Source organism: Dunckerocampus dactyliophorus, chromosome 2, assembly GCF_027744805.1.
Source record: "Dunckerocampus dactyliophorus isolate RoL2022-P2 chromosome 2, RoL_Ddac_1.1, whole genome shotgun sequence".
Lineage (NCBI taxonomy): Eukaryota > Metazoa > Chordata > Actinopteri > Syngnathiformes > Syngnathidae > Dunckerocampus > Dunckerocampus dactyliophorus.
The window spans coordinates 34,064,434-34,084,904 of record NC_072820.1 but is presented as its reverse complement, the minus strand read 5'-3'; the positions used below and the strand labels follow the sequence as shown (position 1 = coordinate 34,084,904).

Here is a 20,471-nt window from a genome sequence, read left to right as displayed (position 1 = left end):
TCCCTTCATATTCTCACTGTGCATGATTTCCTTAACATTCTGTAAAGATGCTGTGTTTTATTTCTGCAAATGTTGACCTCCCGCTATGAATTGCTGCTGAGGTGGAACGGTTGCTGCATGTGTGTACCATAATGTGCCAGCACCATGTGTTGCACTACAGTGACCACAGTGGTAACAAAATGAAGCATTTGTGTGAATACAATTTATTATGTTGTGATATTGTTGCATTATCACAATATACTAGTTTTTAATATAATAAGTATTATTTAAAATTAGGTGAATATTTACGTAAATGTATGTATGGTTATATGGTATTAAATAATATAAACATATTACTTCCTCTGTATTTTAATATATGATTTTAATTAGACCTAATCTGTGGGGGGAAACCCAATGATATTAAAAAAACGGAAATTCCCTTTATAGACTTTTATTTTTTGATGTGCGATTAACGTGCACACGTCCTGTTTGACCCTCGGCCCACACCGTAGTGGTGGATGTGGAGCCACAAGCAGGAACAAATATTGAGCTAAAGTTCGGGTTACGAGCTGCTAGATACTTGTGTCAGTGTGACCATGACTGAAGATGAGAATAGATCTAAACAGCATTAGCAGCGCGCTACCTAGTCACCGGGAATAATTTTCAACACACCAGCAAAACATACGTACATTATAGCAATCTAATTGATCTTATTTATTATGTATTGTGTAAAACTACGACAGGAACAACATCAAATTAAAAGCACTCAATGAATACAGACAACCCATCCACCAGTACGAGCCTGGGGTTTGGTTTTCAGAGAGGTGCACCGCACAAATGTGCACATTAGCACTCAATAAGGTCATCAAATCCTACCTTTATGCATTCCCACATAGTATCAGCATTTGGGGCCCAAAATGAGGTGAAACAAAACGGGAAAAAGTACAGTATAGTAGTCTGTCTGTGCAGCGTGGGAGAAAGTTCGATGGTGCTGCTCGCATTAAACATGCAAAAATTTGGATTTGGAACTGTGTATTATTTTTAGAATAAAATAATGGCCCATATTTAAAAAAAATGATAGCCCTTTCCATAAAAATTGATGTAGTTATTTAGAAATTTTATTATTTATATTTTGTAAGTGTATTTTTTTTTTATCATTGCACCTGAATGCTTCCTGCGGTCCCGTGGTTGCGGACCCCTGGCTTACAGCATGCTTGGGGATATGATGTGCTCTTTTACACGTTTGAAAATACTGTCAGAATGACACTTTTATACAATTGGCTGCTTTATTTTATAACGTAAGATTCATGTCTACATTAACAAATGTCATCGTTGAATCGTATCAAATCAAATCGTATTGTTTGTACACTCTATTGAATCATACCAAATCTTTGTTTTCAAAATATTGTTTTTGATTTGTATCTTAAACCGTGTATCTAGAAACGTATCGAGTCGTTACCACAAAGAGGTTTACATCCCTACTTATTATTGATCAAAACTTGTTTCTATCTACAGTTAATTGCAATTAATTGTGAGTTAACTATTGATTCATTGTGATTAAATATTTTAATCAATTGACAGCCCTAGTAATAATCCAATATGTACTTGTATTTTGTATTATGCCCCAGTATTTGTATTATGTCCAGGTTGCCCTGGACCCGGATAAGCGGAAGAAAATGGATGGATGGGTTTTTGTATTTTAATAATATAAATATTATACTACATATTGTATAATTTAGTAAATTGTTTTACATTTGGGTTAACTTGTGGGAGAAAATAAAAATACATTATTTTTTAAAAATACATCTGTACAAATTATGGCCTTTTCGCTAGAAAATGTGAACATGTGAAAATACTCACTATTTTTTAACAAATATGGTTACTGACTTTGTTGGTCCACATTCAACCTTCTGCCTCGTCGATAAGTCCTCTGATCAAAACCAAGCGCCCCAGTTGTATTTTGACCCTTCTCTGCTCTCATTTCCACTTCTCGGCCTCTGCGGTCCCGTAAATTTCACTGTGCTTTCCGTCCTCCTTTCACTATCCTTGTGTTGGGAGCTATCGGAAAGCAATATTGTTTATACTGTGACTGTGTGTGTGTGTGTACTGTAATGTAAAAATGTTCCTTGGTGGTCTGATATTGGAGAAGCAAGAAATAAAAAATGGCGGCGCATTAAAGACAAAAGGACATGTTCGATCAAAGCTTTCATAAAGGAAACAATGACAGATTTCCTTCTTTTGATTCTGCACCCACACTGCCTGCTGATGCGTTGTATTGGATTGTGTAGGAATTACAATTATTTTTTTACACAGCCTCCCACATAAATACACAACGTGCACGCAACTCTGCAATACTCTCATCATTATTTCTCGACTTTCTGCACACACACAGCTAAATGTGTCTACCTAGCATAGCAGCGCCGCTAACCAGGCAGCCTGCCAGGGAAAGTACACAAAAGGCCAGATGCTGTTGGCTCGAAGCAAAACTGATTTTAGACTCATAGCGGGAACTCAGACTTTGCGACCCTGCGGGATTTACAGTCTATCTAATTACCTTGTCTGCTGTTGCTTGTTTAGGTTTGTTCAAGATTGGATAACAAACACAAAAGCTGTTAGTTGGAAGGCATGACCATAAGGATTATATCAACGCGCTGGCGCCTGCAACTCCCAGTGTGTGACTGCCCCCTAGTGGTGATTATAGCTCAGACTATAGTAGGCTCATGGCTGTGAAATCCCCTAAGTAGCTTTTATTGAATATACAATACTTTAGGTTTAGCATCCATGCAGTCAGGATTAGCAGCTTTTACACGCCTCGCTCAACCATCCAACATTGTTTACTGATAATAAACTCTTCCTCCTCTTTTTTCATTTCTAGCCTGCCATTAGAAAACAAACAGATTTGATCCTAATGGCAAAACATGTCAGCTTCCCCAAAACTGCCATACAAATATTACAAATTCTTTTTTTTTATTATGAGTCAATCTTGTAAAACTACTTTATTCTGAAACATGCATACCAGTTTTTAATCATTTTTGCAGGATTTTAATCCTTTGCCAGTATGCTTACATAACTACAGTTATATTATTTACATTTTTTTTTTTAATAAAACACATTTTATACATACACCATTCCAAACATCAGTAGAAACACACGGATTATTGCAGTAACAAAGCACCCTTTGCAAAAAAAGACTTAAAGGTTAAAATTTTGCTTCGTGTTTTGAATGGGAAAAACTAGCACCGTCTGGTGTACAAATCTAAACATTACAAATTGACGGTCCAAATGGAAATCTTACCATAAATGATTGCATGAGTTTAAGTTACGATGAACAAGAATTTTTATATATATTTTTTTATAATTAAACATTTTTTTTAATGGGACATATTTTGGCATGAGTATCAAATTTGTTGCTTTTTGTTTAGCTTTACTATTTTACGCAAATTTAAAGAACAAATGACAATTCTAAAACATTTTTGAAATTGATGTCCTCTGACAAAGTCCACCTGTATTCATTCGACACAGACAAAATGGCTTAAAAAACAAAAAAACGGACTTGCACAAAATGTTCCTGCCATCTCTTAAGGGTTGATGTTATAAGCAACGTCTTCCATCTCTGGAGCCAGCAGCTTTGTAACTTTAATCTGGCAGGCATGACATATAGGCTGTCCATGTTGCTAGCTGCAGGCTGTGTGGGGTCCACAGAGGTGAAACATGCCGTGATGGTTTTTGGCTTCAGAAGCAGGCTACGCTCACGTAAGCAGAGCAAAACTAAATTTAACAAATCAATTCTAATAGGGTGTTTTTCCCCCAAAAAAGCCCGCTGGCTACAAAATGCTCCTTTTGTGATTAAAATCGTGTTTCCCGCTCACCGCCGCTTTATGCGTCTCCACGTAATCATGTAAAAGTCCATCTCTCTTGTCTTCACCGTCGATTGGTCTTAGCAGCAACAAAAAGCCTCAAATATCGACTACATTGTCGTAAACTGAGAGTTCTTCCAATTCATACTGATGCTGTTGTGTCTGTCTGCAGCTATGACCTTCCTCACTACGGCAGTCGCAGGAAGCTGATCTCGCCCTCCGGCCTCTATGATGAATATGGAGAGGTTGTTGTCGACGATGACGGCAGCTACTACTATAGCCCGCAGGAGTCCGACGGCGAGGTAAGCACAGGAAACTACAGCTTCGTTATTTTCATTCAATCAGCTACAACTTCATGACCCTATGTACAAAATTCTGTACTCTGTGCACACGCATCCTTGCATAGTCATTTTGCTCACTAATTGTACACACTAAAATACGAGTTTATGAATAATTGTGTGGCAGTAATCACTACCACACAATACACTAAATATTTGCTCTGGGTTTTGGGGATGATGCCTTCATGACAACAGGTGAGAAGACACATTCAAGGAGGCACATTACCACCACACCCTGCCAACCGCGGGATGCGTCCCCCACCTCACCACGCCCCCCCAAAAAACACCCCATGGCCCCTTGTAAGTGATAAACCACAGCCACCCAACGGTGTAGTGTCAGTGGCGACAGAACAAAGCTCAAAGCCTGCCAGGTTGGGTGCTGTGGCCAAGTTGAAGGCTCTCATGAGTGCTATGCTGCCCTCTGCTGGTAGAACCACTGGCCGGCCCCCGGCTATCCACCCACCCTGGAATAAAGCTCGAATCGAACCGATGGAAGGTGCTAGAAAGGTGTTGGAGAGAGAGGTAGGGAGGGAGGAAGAAATAAAAAGATGGAGGACCAGAGGAGAAATTGAAACTCTTGAGAGGACCAACATGATGAGGAAGGCAGCTTCACAGCTGCCTGGTTTGGTCTCCAATGGCGGTCCACACATGGACAGGAATTATTTGCAGGGGCTGCCACTGAAACAAAAGCCGAACAGGACCCATGGAGTTATCTCCCTCGCCGGGAGGCTCCACGGCCCTGCCAGGGTGGGCGGCCAAGTGTGGGGCGATGGCAGGGACAGAGGAGGGGGTGGGAGAGGTAGGAAGATGTATGGCTCTGTAGGCGACATGAGTATTTCTGCTTTAGTGTCAGGAAGAGACGGTGCAGCAGGGGGGGACAGGTGGGGGAGGCACGTCGGAGGAGAGGGCGGCTCCTCACAGGGATGGCGAAGGAGGTTCCACGATCTGCACTATTCAGAAAGCCGAGAGTCTGACTCCACTATTCCCAGCTCCTCCAGCATGTCCACAGAGCATGAGGAGACTGAATCTGACACGGAAAGCCCGTCAGCTGCTATGAGCCCTGACGGGTCCAGTTCCAGGAGGGAGTCTGGATCAGAGAGCGATGATGATGGGAAAAGAAGTAGACAGGCTCCCAAGAGACGTGGAAAAGGCAAAGTTTCTAAGACAAAAACATATCACGACAAAAACGAGGGCTCACCACCGCAGACTGACGACCTGTCCCCCATTTTGGAGGACACTGACGAGGATACCGGTCACGTGACTGAACAGGAGGAGGAAGACGTTTGAACTGCAGATGAGGCCTCAGCACGCATCCACCACCTTCCCCTTGGAGATGTAGTCCTTTGCCCCTAAGTAAGACTTTGGGTGTGCTGTTACTTGATGAAGTCTCTCTTGGTGCTGCGGTTCTTTGCCAGTCTTAAACCACGTTTCCACCAAGAACCCAGATCTGCATTGCATTGGAACTGATGCTTGGTGGAAACAAGGCTTTCACAGAACTTCTTTGGCGGTCCTAATCTTTTCAAACCTCTTCTTCCAGCAGCCTCTCTTCCCTTCTTGACTAGTTTTCCCGTTTCCTGTGTTGTGTGATGTGTGCGGGTGACCCAAATGATAAGAAATCAATGTTGTCCACTTTCCGGAGGGCTACAAACAACTTCCAACAAAGGTCGGTCAAGAAAAAGCTTAGTTTCCGAACTAGTAAAAACTAGTCAAATGTACTAGTTGCCATGCAAGAATAGTAAGTGAAACAATTTCATCTTAGGGTTACTGGGCTTCAGGTTGGTGTTGGGGGCTAGGTAGGGTTAAATAAGAGGCTCTTTTACAGGGCAAGTCCACTTCTTTTATTCTAACAGTTGTGAAATGAGTCTAGGAGTCTCAAGGACAGTTTACATTTGAATTGAAAACAGCAGTAGATGCAAACAATTGATATCAGAGCGCTGGAGAAAGTTTTAGCAACACCCAATCGATCTCTGAAGAGGAACTGTGTTCCTCTTTTTTTTAATACTTCTGTCAGAGAGACGGTGATGTGTGTAAACATCCCGATTTTACTTGTTGGGATATAAAAAGGGTGGCATTTCTAGAAACTGTGTGTGTGCAGATAAAAACCAACACGGTGCTTTCGTTCCAAGTGTTATGTCTCTAAGGCAGATAAGCGCAACTATGTTGCCGTACTCATCTAAAACACAGTGGAAAATATTCCATTCCTAACCGGTTAGGCAAGGAAAAATCAAGTAGAACCCAAGTTTGAGCAAAGCTCCAGGGACAGAGTAGAGACACCGAGGGTAGGTAAAGGAGGAAAAACAGGATAGATTGATAAAAAGACAATGATTTTATGAATAATGGTAGTCATTCAAGCACCATACAAGACCTTTGTAACAAGTATAAAACTGACATGCTGTCTTATATTTGGGATCCAAGGATTCATTTTTTTTATTGTAATTTAACAGTTTTTGGGAAAAAAATGTAAAAAAAAAAAATAAGTTTTGTCTTATATCCGGGGTCAGTCACGTATATTTGGTTTTAGGTATTCTTCGTACTATGTTGGACCACTTTGCATATTTGAGATATATTGCCGTATAGCGATGGTATTTCTTCCCAATATAAAAATGACGTGTCCTCTGAAATTTGGGGTCATGCAAACCAACAGGTGGTGCCAAATGCAATCTGGGTTCGTCTTATGTTCGGATGTGAATGCTAGTACTACTAGCTGGCTTGACTTGTCCTCTGTGTATTTTCCAGCCCGGCAGCCGCAAGCGTCGTATCAAATTGGTGTTGGACCGCGAGTACGAGACCAGCTCCACCGGCGACGACAGCGTTCCAGAAACCCAACGCGGCCGCGCCACCACCTCCACGCTGAACAACCACACCAACGTCAATGGCGGCCTCTACGTGGCCCAGAACGGCTCCATCATCCGCACTCGGCGAACCGCCACCCCAAACAACAAGCCCCTGTCACCCGTATTCAGCACACGGCTGGCTAAGCACTTTAAAAAACTGGACAAAATGGCGGCCACGTTGGAGGAGAAAATACCCCTAAACAGCCCTAGAACTGTACCGGAGGGCGGCACCAAAACCCTGCGCACCTTCAAGAACCCCCCGAGCCCCTCGTTCAATAACTCTGACATCCATAAGACGGTCAACGTCTTCGACACTCGACAATCCAACGTGTCCTCTGAGGTCAACATGGACGTCCACGAGCAGCCCCCGGACGCTAACTCAGAGAGCGACGGGGGGCCGCACACGGGGACCACCGAGGAGAGGGACGAACTGGGAGAGGGCGAGAGAGAGTCCAGGGTGGACGGCAGTAACAGCGATGCTGACGAAGGCCTGGTCATGAGGGATCTTCCCCAGTGTCCCATTGAGAGGACGCAGGAGGAGCAGGAGGAGCTTTGGATGGGACCCTGGAACAACCTCCACATCCCTATGACCAAACTATGACTCTTCATTTGTAAACGCTCCAGTACCAATTTGACAAAAGCACTCATCAGCATGTCATCAATCAGTTCTCAGATGAACTAAATTGACCCTTTAAGCAGCTGGCGTGTCTGCAAAAACACACCAAAGCCTAAAGAAGTCCAGTCGCCTTGCATCGGAACATCTACGAATACTTATTCGCCTCCAAATTTGCCCGACTCGTCTTGGAACATTTCAAACTTGCCTTTTGGTCTTTGTAATGGTTTCTGGCAAACTTTACCCCAAAATTAAATATTTCATCCACCAATAACTTTATGACCCACAAATGTTGTCCTCTTCTCTTACGACTCTCCAAAAGTAAGACAACACTTGTTTCATATTTCTATGGTAAGTGAGCTTAACATAGAAACGTAACTCGTCTGGCGCTGAAGCTAACTAGATATTATTATTTTAATCATCAACATACAGTATATATATACAGTATATATATCATCATATATATAATCAAATATAGCCGCACGGTGGCCGAGTGGTTAGCATGTTGGGCATACAGTCGGGTAGACCTGGGTTCAAAGGTTATGGTTAACTGTCCATAGGAATGAATGTGAGCATGAGCCCTGTGTTTGGCTGGCTTGCCTGAAGTCAGCTGGGATAGGCTCCAGCATACCCCCGTGATGAGGATGAGCGGCATGGAAAAAGGATGGATGGATATATACAGTATATATATACGTATATACAGTATATACACACATACATATACAGTATGTACTGTAATGTATAAAATAAGAAGGAATAAAGATAAGGTAATTTATATGTTCTATAATAATAATCTACATCGAGGAAAAGGCTTCTTGAGACGTCATCTGTACTTCTGTGAATCTACAATTATTTATACTGTGTTTATATATTTTGTACATGTATTAATATTTTCGTCTAATTATAGACATTTAGGAATGAATTTAGGAATTTAGGCTTTATATATATATATATATATATATATTGGATATTTAGGAATCACAAAATAAAATAAGTACCGGTATGTATTTATAATATTGATATTTATTTTTTTTATGAATGTATATATTTTTCAGCAATTATTATTATTAGATGTAAATATGTAAGATTTATTTTTAAGGATTTTTTTAATTACATATTTCTTTACACCAAAATACATAACTACATTACAGTAAGTTATGAATTATAATTTATTTGTAATTATATATGTGTTATTAGTTGTATCTAAATATATAAATTAATTAATGTAGGATTTTATTGTTCTACTACTAATTAGATTAGCGAAGTTAAATGTTGAATTTTGAAAAAAAAATATTTTACCAATTTTAATGACGTTTTGTCCTTTGGTGATCGCCATGTCAACAAGTACATGTAGTAGACCACCAGTGCCTTGCAAGCAACACGCCTTGATTTAAAGGTAAGTGCACCGCTTAAATATAAACACACAGACACAATTCATAATGCATATTTAGTGTTTTTATTCCACTATGCAACACATCCACAATTATTCGCCGCCTGCTGAAAAATTCAAGTAATAAGACAGCGCAAACAAAAGTGTCAGTGGATATAATAATGAATGTTTCAAATAGTCTGGGAATTTTTAAAGTGATAACTAATAACAGGCATGGTTTTACACAAGAATTCATATTTCCTCTGAAAGTAAATAATCTCCTTTGTCAACACATATACAGTATTACAGCCATATACTGAAATAAATTAAAAACAAGAAATAAAATATAGAACAGTTAAGACGCCAACCGGGGCTTTAAACGTTCCAATAAATAACATCCAAATGCACCTTCAGCATTTTAAGATCACAACACGTTCAAGGGAAAATATCACCACAATTAAGAGCTAATCCCTTCCTGTCAATTCAATGTCCTCATTGTATTACTAGTAATACGTAGTAGTTACCTTTGACATTACATTTTGTGCGTTTAATCTGATTGAATGCTCCAATTCTGACCCTCGGATGACAACAACGACAGCAATAAGGTCATTTTAACATGAATTAAAGCTTCGTTGTCTACTTGTAGCCTTGAAAACAAAACCTATTTGCGCAAAAGAACAGTTCATCTCTCATTAAAGCTTATCTGAATGCACCTCCTGTTGGAAAACGGAATGTGAGCTAATGTCAAACTTCATCCATAAGGTTCATATTTAGTGTTCATGATATACTGTAGTGCACCATCCTGCTTATAAATGTCAAAAGTATTATCAATAAACTTGGAAATCTGTAAAATGTTCAAATGCAACACATCGTGAAAGTCTAATAATTAAGAAGCTCATCATAATCAGTACACGGCCGTCTAAAGCAGCTACAACTCCATTCAAATCCAATCAATTCTTTTAGGAATTTTCTACGAATTTCACTTTTGGAATCAGGTGGGCTGAAGTCTAAAGAAATAAATAGAATGATCTTTTTTTTTTCAAATGAAGTAAATGCTCCGATTAACTGCAGAGCGGCGTAATAACAGTGGCTTTCACAGCTGTAGCTTGAGGCAACCTCCTGATGTACTTTTTAAAATTTGATTAACTCCGCAAGATGGGAGTAGCTGCCTCTGCATGCACTTTAAAATGTTGCTCCTCAGCTGTTGGTGTGAAACTGTTACACTCGCCGCTTTGTTTAGTCATCAGTGGCATGAATGCTGGCTGAGCAACTATTATAACATTGGTTCTGTTGCTGCTGTGTTGTGCCGTACACTTAACAACCATAGTGTATACCAATACCATGGTGTCAAAAAGAGCTAAGTTTTCCTTTCAACTTTCTCATGCACTCTAAATCTTTATTTAAGCTAAGGAAAAAATCAGAAATAACCTAATAATAATCTTGTGCGGTTTGCGGAAATATAATATGTTTTGATCATCCAATGACATTCAAGCCTCTTCAAAGGAAAGACAAGAAAAAAAACATGATAAAAATACAAAGAAATGTGCAAAATGCAGTTTGAAGAGCGTCAGGCTGCATTTCTCGCAAGGAATTTAGCCTTAAAATGAACATTTAGACATATTTCTTTTTCTTCTTATTATTATCAGCTATATTTCTATTACTCAGCTAGTCTACTAGAGTGACAGCTCAAGGAAAAGCGACATTTTAGGGCATACAAATTGTGTTATGTTTACATGCCACAATGTGCTTTTTCTTTTCAAACATTATCCCTTTGCCGCCCTAAATGTTCCTCACACAAGACAGGAAGTCAACAAGCCAGCTTGTCTCTCTTGCCTTCATCCGTCCCTCCACGCGTGCACCGCCCTGTATCAACGGCTCTATTGTCGCATGTCTCTTATCTACATCTTGGACCGGGGCGGAGCTACACACGCCAGCTCAGCCGCCACAAGGGTGGCCAATCAAGAAAGGGGAAGGAACCCATCCAGAGAGGTGTAACGACAGCAACGACAAACTCCACTCTCGTCATTTGTGGATCTTCCAGTTCCTGAGGAGGTGAAACTTCCAAGTCAGAGGGCTGACTGGGGTCGCGGGGATGTTAGGTCGATGCTGCCCTCTAGCGGAGGAAGAGGAGACGTGCAGGAGACGTCCCGCCCCCACTTTGCCCTCTGCCATCCACGCCTTCAACCCTGTGGCAGCCGACAGGTACCCTGAACACATCACAACTGCTGCTCAGCATGTACTCTAGAAAGACCATAATACTTTCATTTAACAATGTTTATGATAGTGATTGGAGTTTGCACTGCTTTCTCGTATTTATTTTATATTTAGCGACATAAGAGGGACAAACTGATAGAGACACCTCACAGCAATGCGACTGGAAGTCTATGTGTCTATATGACTAAGTCGTTTTTTTGGCGATAGTACATTGCAAAAATATATATATATATATCATTTAATTTCATTTAAAAATGCAAAAAAACTACATACAAATGTGTATCATTGAAAAATGTTATCTAATTGTAAATATAAACGTTTATATAATTTTACATTTTAGGTATATTTTGAAAAAAATATATCCAAATTTAGCTACTTTTAAAAACGATGGACAACTCTGTTATTATTTTAAAAAAACAACAACAACAAAACAACGTTTCAACCCCCAAATGGTAAAAGTTTTTAAAAGTCTCCATTAGTTGGTTTTTCAGAACTTTAGTTACCTTTTTCAAAATGTGGACCACTGCAAACTACAACCACAACAATCAAGGTATTGTTAAATGTATAGCTGCTATTCTTTTGTATTGTATCTCGTTGGGAAGTACATGTTATGTTATCGATGTTGGTTAGCATCGAAACACCGCCATGCATTCTTTTTAGACCACACTCCATGCCTGTGTTTCGCTACGTCACGTCACTAGCACGTTGTTATTTGTATTATTTGTTAAAGGCCATGAAAACAAACCTGCGTTGCACTCTCTTGTCATGCAGAGACACCACTGAGGCTCACTCGTGAAGTTCAGTGAGAGCCAGGCAGCATGCAGCTCTCTCCTCCTTACTCTGGGCAGCGCCGTCCACCATGCCCACGCCCGTCGTCATGCTACGACTGCGGCTGGTCAGCTTCTTCAGCTCGCTGGCGAAAGACATCATCTTCTTCTTGTCCTCGCGCACCACCTGCAGCCATGACGGTACAGTGGCATCATTATGTCTTTTTTTTTAAACTAATACAGGTGGGAGTCGTCCATGTACGTACCAGTCAAAAGTGTGAAGACACTTTCTCATGCTATTGAATGGCAGTGTGTCAAGACTTTTGACTGGGACTCTATGTTTCACCTTATGTTTGTTTCATTTATGTATGATAGTTGCTATAGCATCGCCTGTGTAGAAAACCACATGTTTAAACCAAGAAAACAAAACAACCCAAGGTTACAGTAAGGTAACAATATATAGGCTCCAGCATACCCGCGACCCTGGTGAGGATAAGTGGCATAGAAGATGGATGGATGGATGGGTACAACAAAATAACATGGAACTATAGATAAATTAAATAACTACAGGTAAAATAACAAAAGAATAGTAACAACAAATATGTACAAAATAATCTCAAGTAGTAATCTAAAGCAAAAATAATCTGTGACCCAAATGAGGACAAGCAGTACAGAAAAAAAATTTGGATAAAATAAAAACCAATTGAAAACAAGTACAATAAAAATAAAAAAGTAACAGATGCAAGTAATAAGTAAAAAAAAATAACAAAAGTTGACATAACATTAATTAAAAAAAGAAATAAATTACAATAAATGTAATTAATAAATAAAGAAGTAAATAAGTAAAATATAAATGATATAAAAAAAAGGAATAAAATACAAATTATTTCATATTGATGAAGAAAGGCTCAATAGTGGGAGTGATAGGCTCCAGCTCCACTGTAACCCTAAGCTGTATTGGAAATGGATGGATGGATGGACGGACGGATGGATGGATGGATGGATGGATGGATGGATGGACGGACGGATGGATGGATGGATGGACGGACGGACGGATGGATGGATGGATAGTGGGAGTGAGGACACTTAATGATGTTTTCAGTTATTAAATTACTGGGAAATTGAAATCTGCAAACTGATTGGTCCAAAGACTTCCTGTCTTAAAAAAAAACAACTATACACGGAGCGGGCTTAAAAAATATATATGACAACTTTATTTATCAGCGAAGCAGACATTGACCCATTGTCAATGGCCAGATGACATAGAAAATGGTAAAAAAACAAAAGACCAGTAAGTTAGTAGTACTGTTAGTACATGTTATTAAGAGTACTAATGAAGCCACGCTACCTGCTCCTTCAATTTGAGAATGAACTTTCCCGCCCCCCTCCAGCGACTCTGAACGTGGTAAACACACTCGTGATCCAGAAGGACACGCTGCACGGACTTGGCGGCGGACGACTTTTTGGAAGGGACGTCCTTGGTCACTTCCTCTATGAGTACGTAGTCGCTGGAGTTGGGGTTGGACAGGATGCTGTAGGAGTACTTCGCCTTGGATAGAGTCTGGAGAGGAGAGGAGAGGGAGGGCACGTTTAGAACATTCCAGAACATTGCAGAACATTTCAACGTGTCTTCTAACCTGTTGTATGATGTCCTGTGCTGAGCTGTAGCGAGGAGCCTTGATGACCGTGTGAGGCTGCTCCGGAGATACTTCATGAACCTGGACCAAGAACATGTCCTCCTCTACACCTCCTCCTCCATCGACAACTGCCACCTCCTCCTCACCCTCCGCCACTGTGTTCTTCTCATTTAAATTCTGCAAGCACAGAGACTCTGCCTTTGAACTCACTTACTGGATGCTTTATTAGGTACACCTGCACACTCTACATTACATTCAAAATAAGCTTACATTTGGGGGTGTGTGTGTGTGTGTGTGTGGGGGGGGGGGGGGGGGGGGACTTCAAATAAAGTCACAATTGTGTGTCAGTTTCAAATGCAATTCATTTTGTATACATACGGTATATTTCTATTAACAGTATACAGTGCCACTCAAAAGTCTGGACATATTTTCTTATTCTAGTGAATGAGGAAGCGTCTACAAACTTTTGAATAGTACTGAATATTTTTAATATATATACACACACACACACACACAAACATTATCATTAAACTAAAATAATCATAAAACAAAAATAAAGATACATAGTCTGTAAAGACAATACAGTATATATATAACATAGAAAATGCACAATTGCAACGTCACAATTGTGCATCATTTTCAAATCCTATTCAATTTGTATAAAAACATGCTTTTTTTGTTAGATGATGATAATAATACACTATTAATATATTAGTATATAAACATATTTAAAAAAGGAATATACATTTGCATATCTTAAAAATGATACAAATGTAATTACATTTAAAAACACAAACGTGAACTGTGAAAAAATAATAATAAATAAATGTGAATTCATAAATGTATAATCTTAGTTATAAAAATAAGTAAATGTAATAAATTAAAAAGTTGAATGCTACATACAGTACATGCATATGCAATGTATATGTGACATAATAATAGAGCCATAAAAAAGCTTTAGATATATCATGTAATACATTAACTATATACAGTATAAATACAGTCGTCCCTCGCTATATCGCGGTTCAAATATTACTTACTTACTATATCACTTTTTTTAAATTAATGAATAAATGATCGCTGTTCCGTGGTTGACTGTGGCGTATTATTAGTCCAAAAATATTGAAAGACAAGTCATATGTAGTATTCTGGTCACTTGGCTTCAGTAATATTATGTGTTATGTAACATGACATTAGATTACAACTGAATGGAGACTGGCTACTGAGCCAAAGCCAAGCAGATGGGCCAAAAAAAGGTTCTCCTCACATTCTGTGTGGAAGTGCAAAGTTTTTGGCTTCTATGTCCTTATTCCATTTATTAATATCCTACTTTGCGGAAGTTCACTTTTCATGGTGGAGTCTGGAACCAATTAACCTCGATAAACAAGGGAACACTATATTTTTTGTTATATTAGGTGATGTATCCATAGATCCAACCACAAGAGGGAGCCAAACTCCAGGTACGTGACACATTACCTCTTCTCTGGTTTGGAGACAAATCTTCCCCACGTATCCTTCTTCCGTGTCCCAGCTGGAGACCACTTTAATCAACGCCTCCTCAGCTGCTAGGGAGCGGCGCTGAGAAGATCGCTTGGAGTCTCCGCGCTCCTTGGCCAAGGGAAGTTTCTCCTCGCACAAGAAGTACTGGTTCCCCTTTGTTGGTACAATCTGACAGGAGGAAACAAGAGCTATGTCAGTATGGACTTCATTAAATAAAATATGTTTGTTATTTATGGCTACTGACTGCATCTAGTAGTTGTTTGGCGGTGGTTTGCTCTGCGATGGAAAAGACGGTGAAAGGTTCTGGTCCAGGAGCTCTGTGCACTGTTACTTTGTGATGTTGGCTTGCATGCTTCTCCTCAGGGCTGAACAACTATGTTGACAACAGGTGGAATTTTACTTATAGTTTCTTCATGATTATAAAGACGGATGGATGGCAATCTGACCTGGGATGAAGGAGTGGCGCCCCCTGCTGGGCTTTCTTCTATTCTTCTGCTGTAGATGAACAAGCTGGACACTTCCATGGACTCGTTATGCTGCGTCCTTAACTGTACGTGTCTGTAACCTGCAAGAAAACACACACAGACGTGATTAGATCTGCTAGCCCAAAAAGACTCACTCCTGGAGCCACTGAAATGCACGTCATACCAGGCTTGAGGGCTCGAAGGGGCAGAGTCCTTTGAGCAGTGGTCTGCGAACTGTTATTCTCCACCACGGCGAAGCGCAGGAAGCACAGCTCCTCGAAGTGAACACTGAAGTGGAAGCGCTCGCTCCACATGGGGTTCAGCGTGTTGCGATGGATGGGCTTGGTGCGGAAATGGCAGCTGTCGCCTGGCATGCCCAGCACATCCACTTCCACGCAGGGACTTCCCGAGCCGTTGGCGGGACACACGTTCTGACCCGACACGATCTGAGGACAAATCCATGATAAATAAGTGATGATATGAGAAGTGTAACACGCTGATAAAGAACGCAACAAACACATTAAACATTTCTTTAGCTCTGCATTTCTAATTGTTTTCATTTCATAAATGTTATGCTTCATTATTACTTTTTTTAACTTAAGTTATTGCAATTATTAGCCAAATTCTGGTTTTGTAAACTATAAATCATTCTATCCATCCATCTATTTTCTATGCCGCTTCTCCTCATTAGCATCGCGAGGGGTTTGCTGGAGCCTATCCCAGCTGACTTCGGGGTGCACCCTGGACTGGTCGCCAGCCGATCACAGGGCACATATAGACAAACAAGCATTCACACTCACATTCATACCTATGGACAATTTAGAGTCGCCAATTAACCTAACATGCATGTTTTGGGGGGAAAAAAAACACACGCACACATGGGGAGAACATGCAAACTCCACACAGACCTTCCAGACCTCCTTACTGTGTGGCCTACATGCTAACCACTAGGCCACCGTATCTTTATATATAGATATATATTTTTAACTTACATTTGTAAATGTTTTTGATGCTATTTATTTACTTCATTCTTTTGTATTAAAATTGTAGATTTTATTTACGTTAATTACATATTTATTACTGATCATGTGTTCACATGCATTGATAAAACTATTATTGCATTATTTATGAATATACTTTATATTTATAAACTACTGTATGTGTATTATCTACATTGTAGATATTTCTTACATTGGAATTGAAAATTGTTGACAGACAGATTGCAGTAGTTAAAGACTTTACGAGGTTGTCTGGTTTCAGTCCGTGTGGTGCTGTTTACTGTCATGGCCGTCAAAAAATGAAGTTAAGCAAACTAATAAGAGTAATAAAGATGTTATACTCACAGTGAGGGAATAAACGGCTGGGCTGCTTCTGTCCGCATCTCTCTCCGTGGGACAGAACTGCTGGTAGAGAGGACAGCTGCGGTCCCACAGCACGGCTGGCTTGAGGACATAACCGCAGCCGCCATTGTCCTCAAACAGTGCTGCGTTCAAGTGCATGGACAGGTCTGCAGAGAAGACCACATCATCATAATGTAATAATTAGGTAGTACTAATAGCGTTGACATTGTCCTCACCATCCGTCTGGTAGTTGAGCGCCACCAGCTGGATGCCGTGCAGCCAGAAGAGGAGCGGGTTGGGGTTGGTGGAGTCGATGCGGGTGGCGGCCGGGTACGTCCTAAGCAGCTGGCTGGCCGTGTGCTGAATGAGCTTCAGCGAGTAGCGTCGGCACAGACGCTTGGCCGCATTCTCGTTCACTGACGAGATGTGGTAGCACTTTGGCGTGCGGATGATGGCACTAAGGGATGTCGGCGGGTTGAGCGCCCCTGCCGTCGCTGATGTCTGCTGATGATGCTCCTCCCAGCTCAGACGCTCGCCGCCACCTTCAACACATCATGTGAACAAAAAGTATGGGGACAGGAAGTGAAATAATTGGTTCAACGTTAATGCCCTGGCACAGATTAATTAGATTTACAGTACCAGGCAAACGTTAGGAGACATCTTCTCATTCAAAAGCACGAGCAAGTGTGTCCAACCTTTTGACTGTACTTTTTTTTTGTTTTGTTTACATTTTGTAGAATGTAGACTCTCCTGAGAAGATTTTTCACATGATTTAAAAAAGGTTCTTCATGTTCTTCCACACTAAACTCATCAATGCATGCCTTGACAGAAGTCCTATGTACACTGGGAACACACTGGGGACACAACTGTGCCAAATGTATTCGCTAAGATGAAGGGGTGTATAAATTAAGCTATCATGGGCCTTAAAATAACGATGTACCTCTCCCAGGGGTGCGGTTCTGCGTGGAGACCTCCCCTGTTGTGGCGCAGCGAGCGGGGGCTGTGCCAAATATGGACTTCCTGGACTTGCCGCGGTCCTTCCCTCTGCCGGAGCCGGCTGGAGACAGTGTGGACAAGCCTGGGGTGGGTTCACACAAAGCAACAGAACTCATTCAGATATTACTGACTTAAAGTCATGAACATCAGGGGGGCATTTTGGTTCTTAAAGGGACAGTACATCGCTTAGGATCAATCCCTGCAATCTTAGGATATAATTGTTGTACTAATGACATACAGTTTACACTTGTGTGATAGCAAGTAAACATTTGAGACACAAATGTGAAGACTCCCCACCTAAGTACATGCACTAATTGTATACTGTTGTTGTCATTTGTTTTACAGTCGATATAGGATTCAATGTTAAATTTAATATATTTGTAGTTAGAGCATAGAAAATCTGTTTATGACTTTCTAACATTTTTAACATTGTTTAACATACTAGAGCTGTGCAGACATTAAATAACATGCCTATAGTCACCTTTACACTCCTATTTATTGTTTACGTCACACTGTGCAACTCTTTTGCTGCAGGGACTTGAGACAACCGCCAGCTTGCTAGCTAGTGAACTAACCAGTTAGCCTCCAATTTATTTCTTCTAAACTTAAGAAGCCAAAAACTTACCACTTCCACACAGAATGGGAGAATTTATTATTATTTTTTTTTAACTATAATGTCGGACATGCCGTGGCTGATTTCACGATTTCATGCGGTGTTAAGGTAATGTAATGTCAGGTAATGTTTCAATGTTTTGTGTCGTTACTGCCGCCTAGTGACCAGAATACTACATATCACTTGTAGTTCAATATCTTTTGGCTAATAATAGACCACAGTCTACCACGAAAACAGCGATAATTTATTCACTAATCTCTGAAAAAATATAGCGAATATAGCGAGGAGGCGATAATCGAACCACGATATTCAGAGAAATGCATTACATTTTTATGGAATTTATTTGACCATTTTAATGTTCTTAAGTTATACAAGTGTAAAAGTAAGTTACTCCACTCCCTGTCATGCAAATCGAAAAAACCTCAGTGGAAGAACAAAACCCCGAATGTACACCAAAAATGTATGTTTAATTGTGTGTTTTTGATATTTATTTATCTCCTTCTGTTTAACTTATTTTTACACCTTTATGACAGTGAAGAATGTGACTTAAAACACTGCCTGTAAAGGTTCTACCATGCACAAAGTTTGAAGCTGGAACTGATTAATAAGATTTCCAGTACAAGTGTAAAAAAATGGGAGATTCTGCAAAACTTTAGTTCTTTCCCAAGGGGGTTCATACACAAAAAAAAGTATGCTAACCCGGGAACTTAATAGCCTGGCAGTAGATGACAAGGTCAGACAGCTCCTGTGCAATCTGACGGCTCTCCTTCTTGTTGTGAGGGAGGTAGAACTCCTCACCCAGCTCCATGTCGAACACCTACAACACCAGCATGGCACAGTCAACGGGATGTTTCATCGTTCGAAAGTCATGAAGTCAACATTGAGTCGGCTAACCTTTCCTTTGCTCTGCTGAGTGCTGCTGTCGGCCTTCTTTATCTTCAGCTTGGGCGCTTCCTCCGCGGGCTGCTCCTCTTTGTCGGTGGAGTTTTTTCCTTCCGGCCTGTCCTCCAACAGGTTATCTGTGCACACAAGCATTCAAAGAAATAAGTTGATCAGACAGACTGCAGTGTTAGTCAGCAACACCATGGTGACAATACATGCACATTTTGGGTGGAATAAATATGAAAATACACGTCATTTCCAGTAATGAAGTAGAACTAATTTTATCCAAGAGGAGACTGAGGGCCGCTGCACCCAATATCATAAATACTGCAGCGTCCAGAGCTATGGTACACCATGTACCTCATGACAGCATGTGCCTTATTCTTGCCATGTCTAGCCGTGTATTAGGAGATAAATTTTATCCAAGAGCAGCCTGAGGCGCTCAGGATATCATTTTAGCGTTGGGAGTGGGGCAGGGTAGTTTCCCTGATCTGTTGTTTGGTGTGGGGGCAGTGTAGGGCCTGAGAAACCAGATGGTTTTGTTTTGTTTCCCCAATGAGGCAAGGTCACGGACAAAAACAGAGCACAGAGGGGAGGAAGGAGAAGACGGCATCCATACAATGTACAGTAAGTCTTAAAATACCCACAAAAAACTAAACCAGAGTGTTATCTTTGAGTCATTCACGTGTTTGTGGAGGGTGCACCAATATGGAGGGAAAATAGGCAAGCAGTACACAGATTAACACATCTAAAGAGCTATCGCAGCATCAACTGTACAAGTATGGATGCACAACACTGAAATACATGCTTCTAAAGTGGCACAAATCTTTTATTTTTTGCATTGTACAAGTGTTAACGTCTTTTTACACTTGCGCGACAAGAACATTTGAGACAAATGACCTTTCCATTTTATATAATTAATAAGACAGAGCGGATGTTATCTTACATTACGTAGTCAACAACTGACTTTTTTTTACGCTTGTATAAAAAAAAAATGACACTAAAAAAAAGACTAAATTAAATAATATTTTTAAAATGAAACCAAAACTAAACCAAACGTTTTAAAAA

At 40.4% G+C, this 20,471-nt stretch overlaps 2 protein-coding genes and 1 long non-coding RNA gene across 10 annotated transcripts in view; 2 read left to right on the top strand and 1 right to left on the bottom strand.

Moving 5' to 3' along the window:
* LOC129174162 (protocadherin-15-like) overlaps positions 1-8,047 on the top strand; it is a 177,590-nt gene extending 169,543 nt beyond the window's left edge. The window contains exons 39-40 of the mRNA XM_054765847.1: positions 4,009-4,138; positions 6,911-8,047. Coding sequence (XP_054621822.1) covers positions 4,009-4,138; positions 6,911-7,609 — 829 coding nt within the window. The 3' untranslated portion in view covers positions 7,610-8,047. The remainder of the gene's footprint in view (positions 1-4,008; positions 4,139-6,910) is intronic.
* Positions 8,048-9,060: 1,013 nt separating this feature from the next.
* The window catches only part of plce1 (phospholipase C, epsilon 1), an 85,735-nt gene continuing 74,324 nt past the window's right edge, over positions 9,061-20,471 (bottom strand). For all 7 annotated transcript variants that reach the window (XM_054767321.1, XM_054767322.1, XM_054767323.1 and 4 more), the window contains 13 exons: positions 19,416-19,540; positions 19,221-19,338; positions 17,853-17,990; positions 17,149-17,454; positions 16,916-17,079; positions 15,757-16,018; positions 15,555-15,673; positions 15,353-15,481; positions 15,085-15,276; positions 13,609-13,785; positions 13,320-13,532; positions 11,950-12,158; positions 9,061-11,197 (listed from right to left, as the gene is read on the bottom strand). In XM_054767321.1, coding sequence (XP_054623296.1) covers positions 11,991-12,158; positions 13,320-13,532; positions 13,609-13,785; positions 15,085-15,276; positions 15,353-15,481; positions 15,555-15,673; positions 15,757-16,018; positions 16,916-17,079; positions 17,149-17,454; positions 17,853-17,990; positions 19,221-19,338; positions 19,416-19,540 — 2,111 coding nt within the window. In that variant the 3' untranslated portion in view covers positions 9,061-11,197; positions 11,950-11,990. The remainder of the gene's footprint in view (positions 11,198-11,949; positions 12,159-13,319; positions 13,533-13,608; positions 13,786-15,084; positions 15,277-15,352; positions 15,482-15,554; positions 15,674-15,756; positions 16,019-16,915; positions 17,080-17,148; positions 17,455-17,852; positions 17,991-19,220; positions 19,339-19,415; positions 19,541-20,471) is intronic.
* Positions 11,845-16,083, top strand: LOC129176855 (uncharacterized). 2 transcript variants are annotated; one of them, XR_008569504.1, is made up of 4 exons: positions 11,845-13,837; positions 15,024-15,068; positions 15,140-15,300; positions 15,515-16,083. It is a non-coding gene; the product is annotated as an uncharacterized LOC129176855 (long non-coding RNA). The 2 variants fall into 2 exon arrangements; XR_008569503.1 differs by having other exon boundaries at positions 15,472-16,083.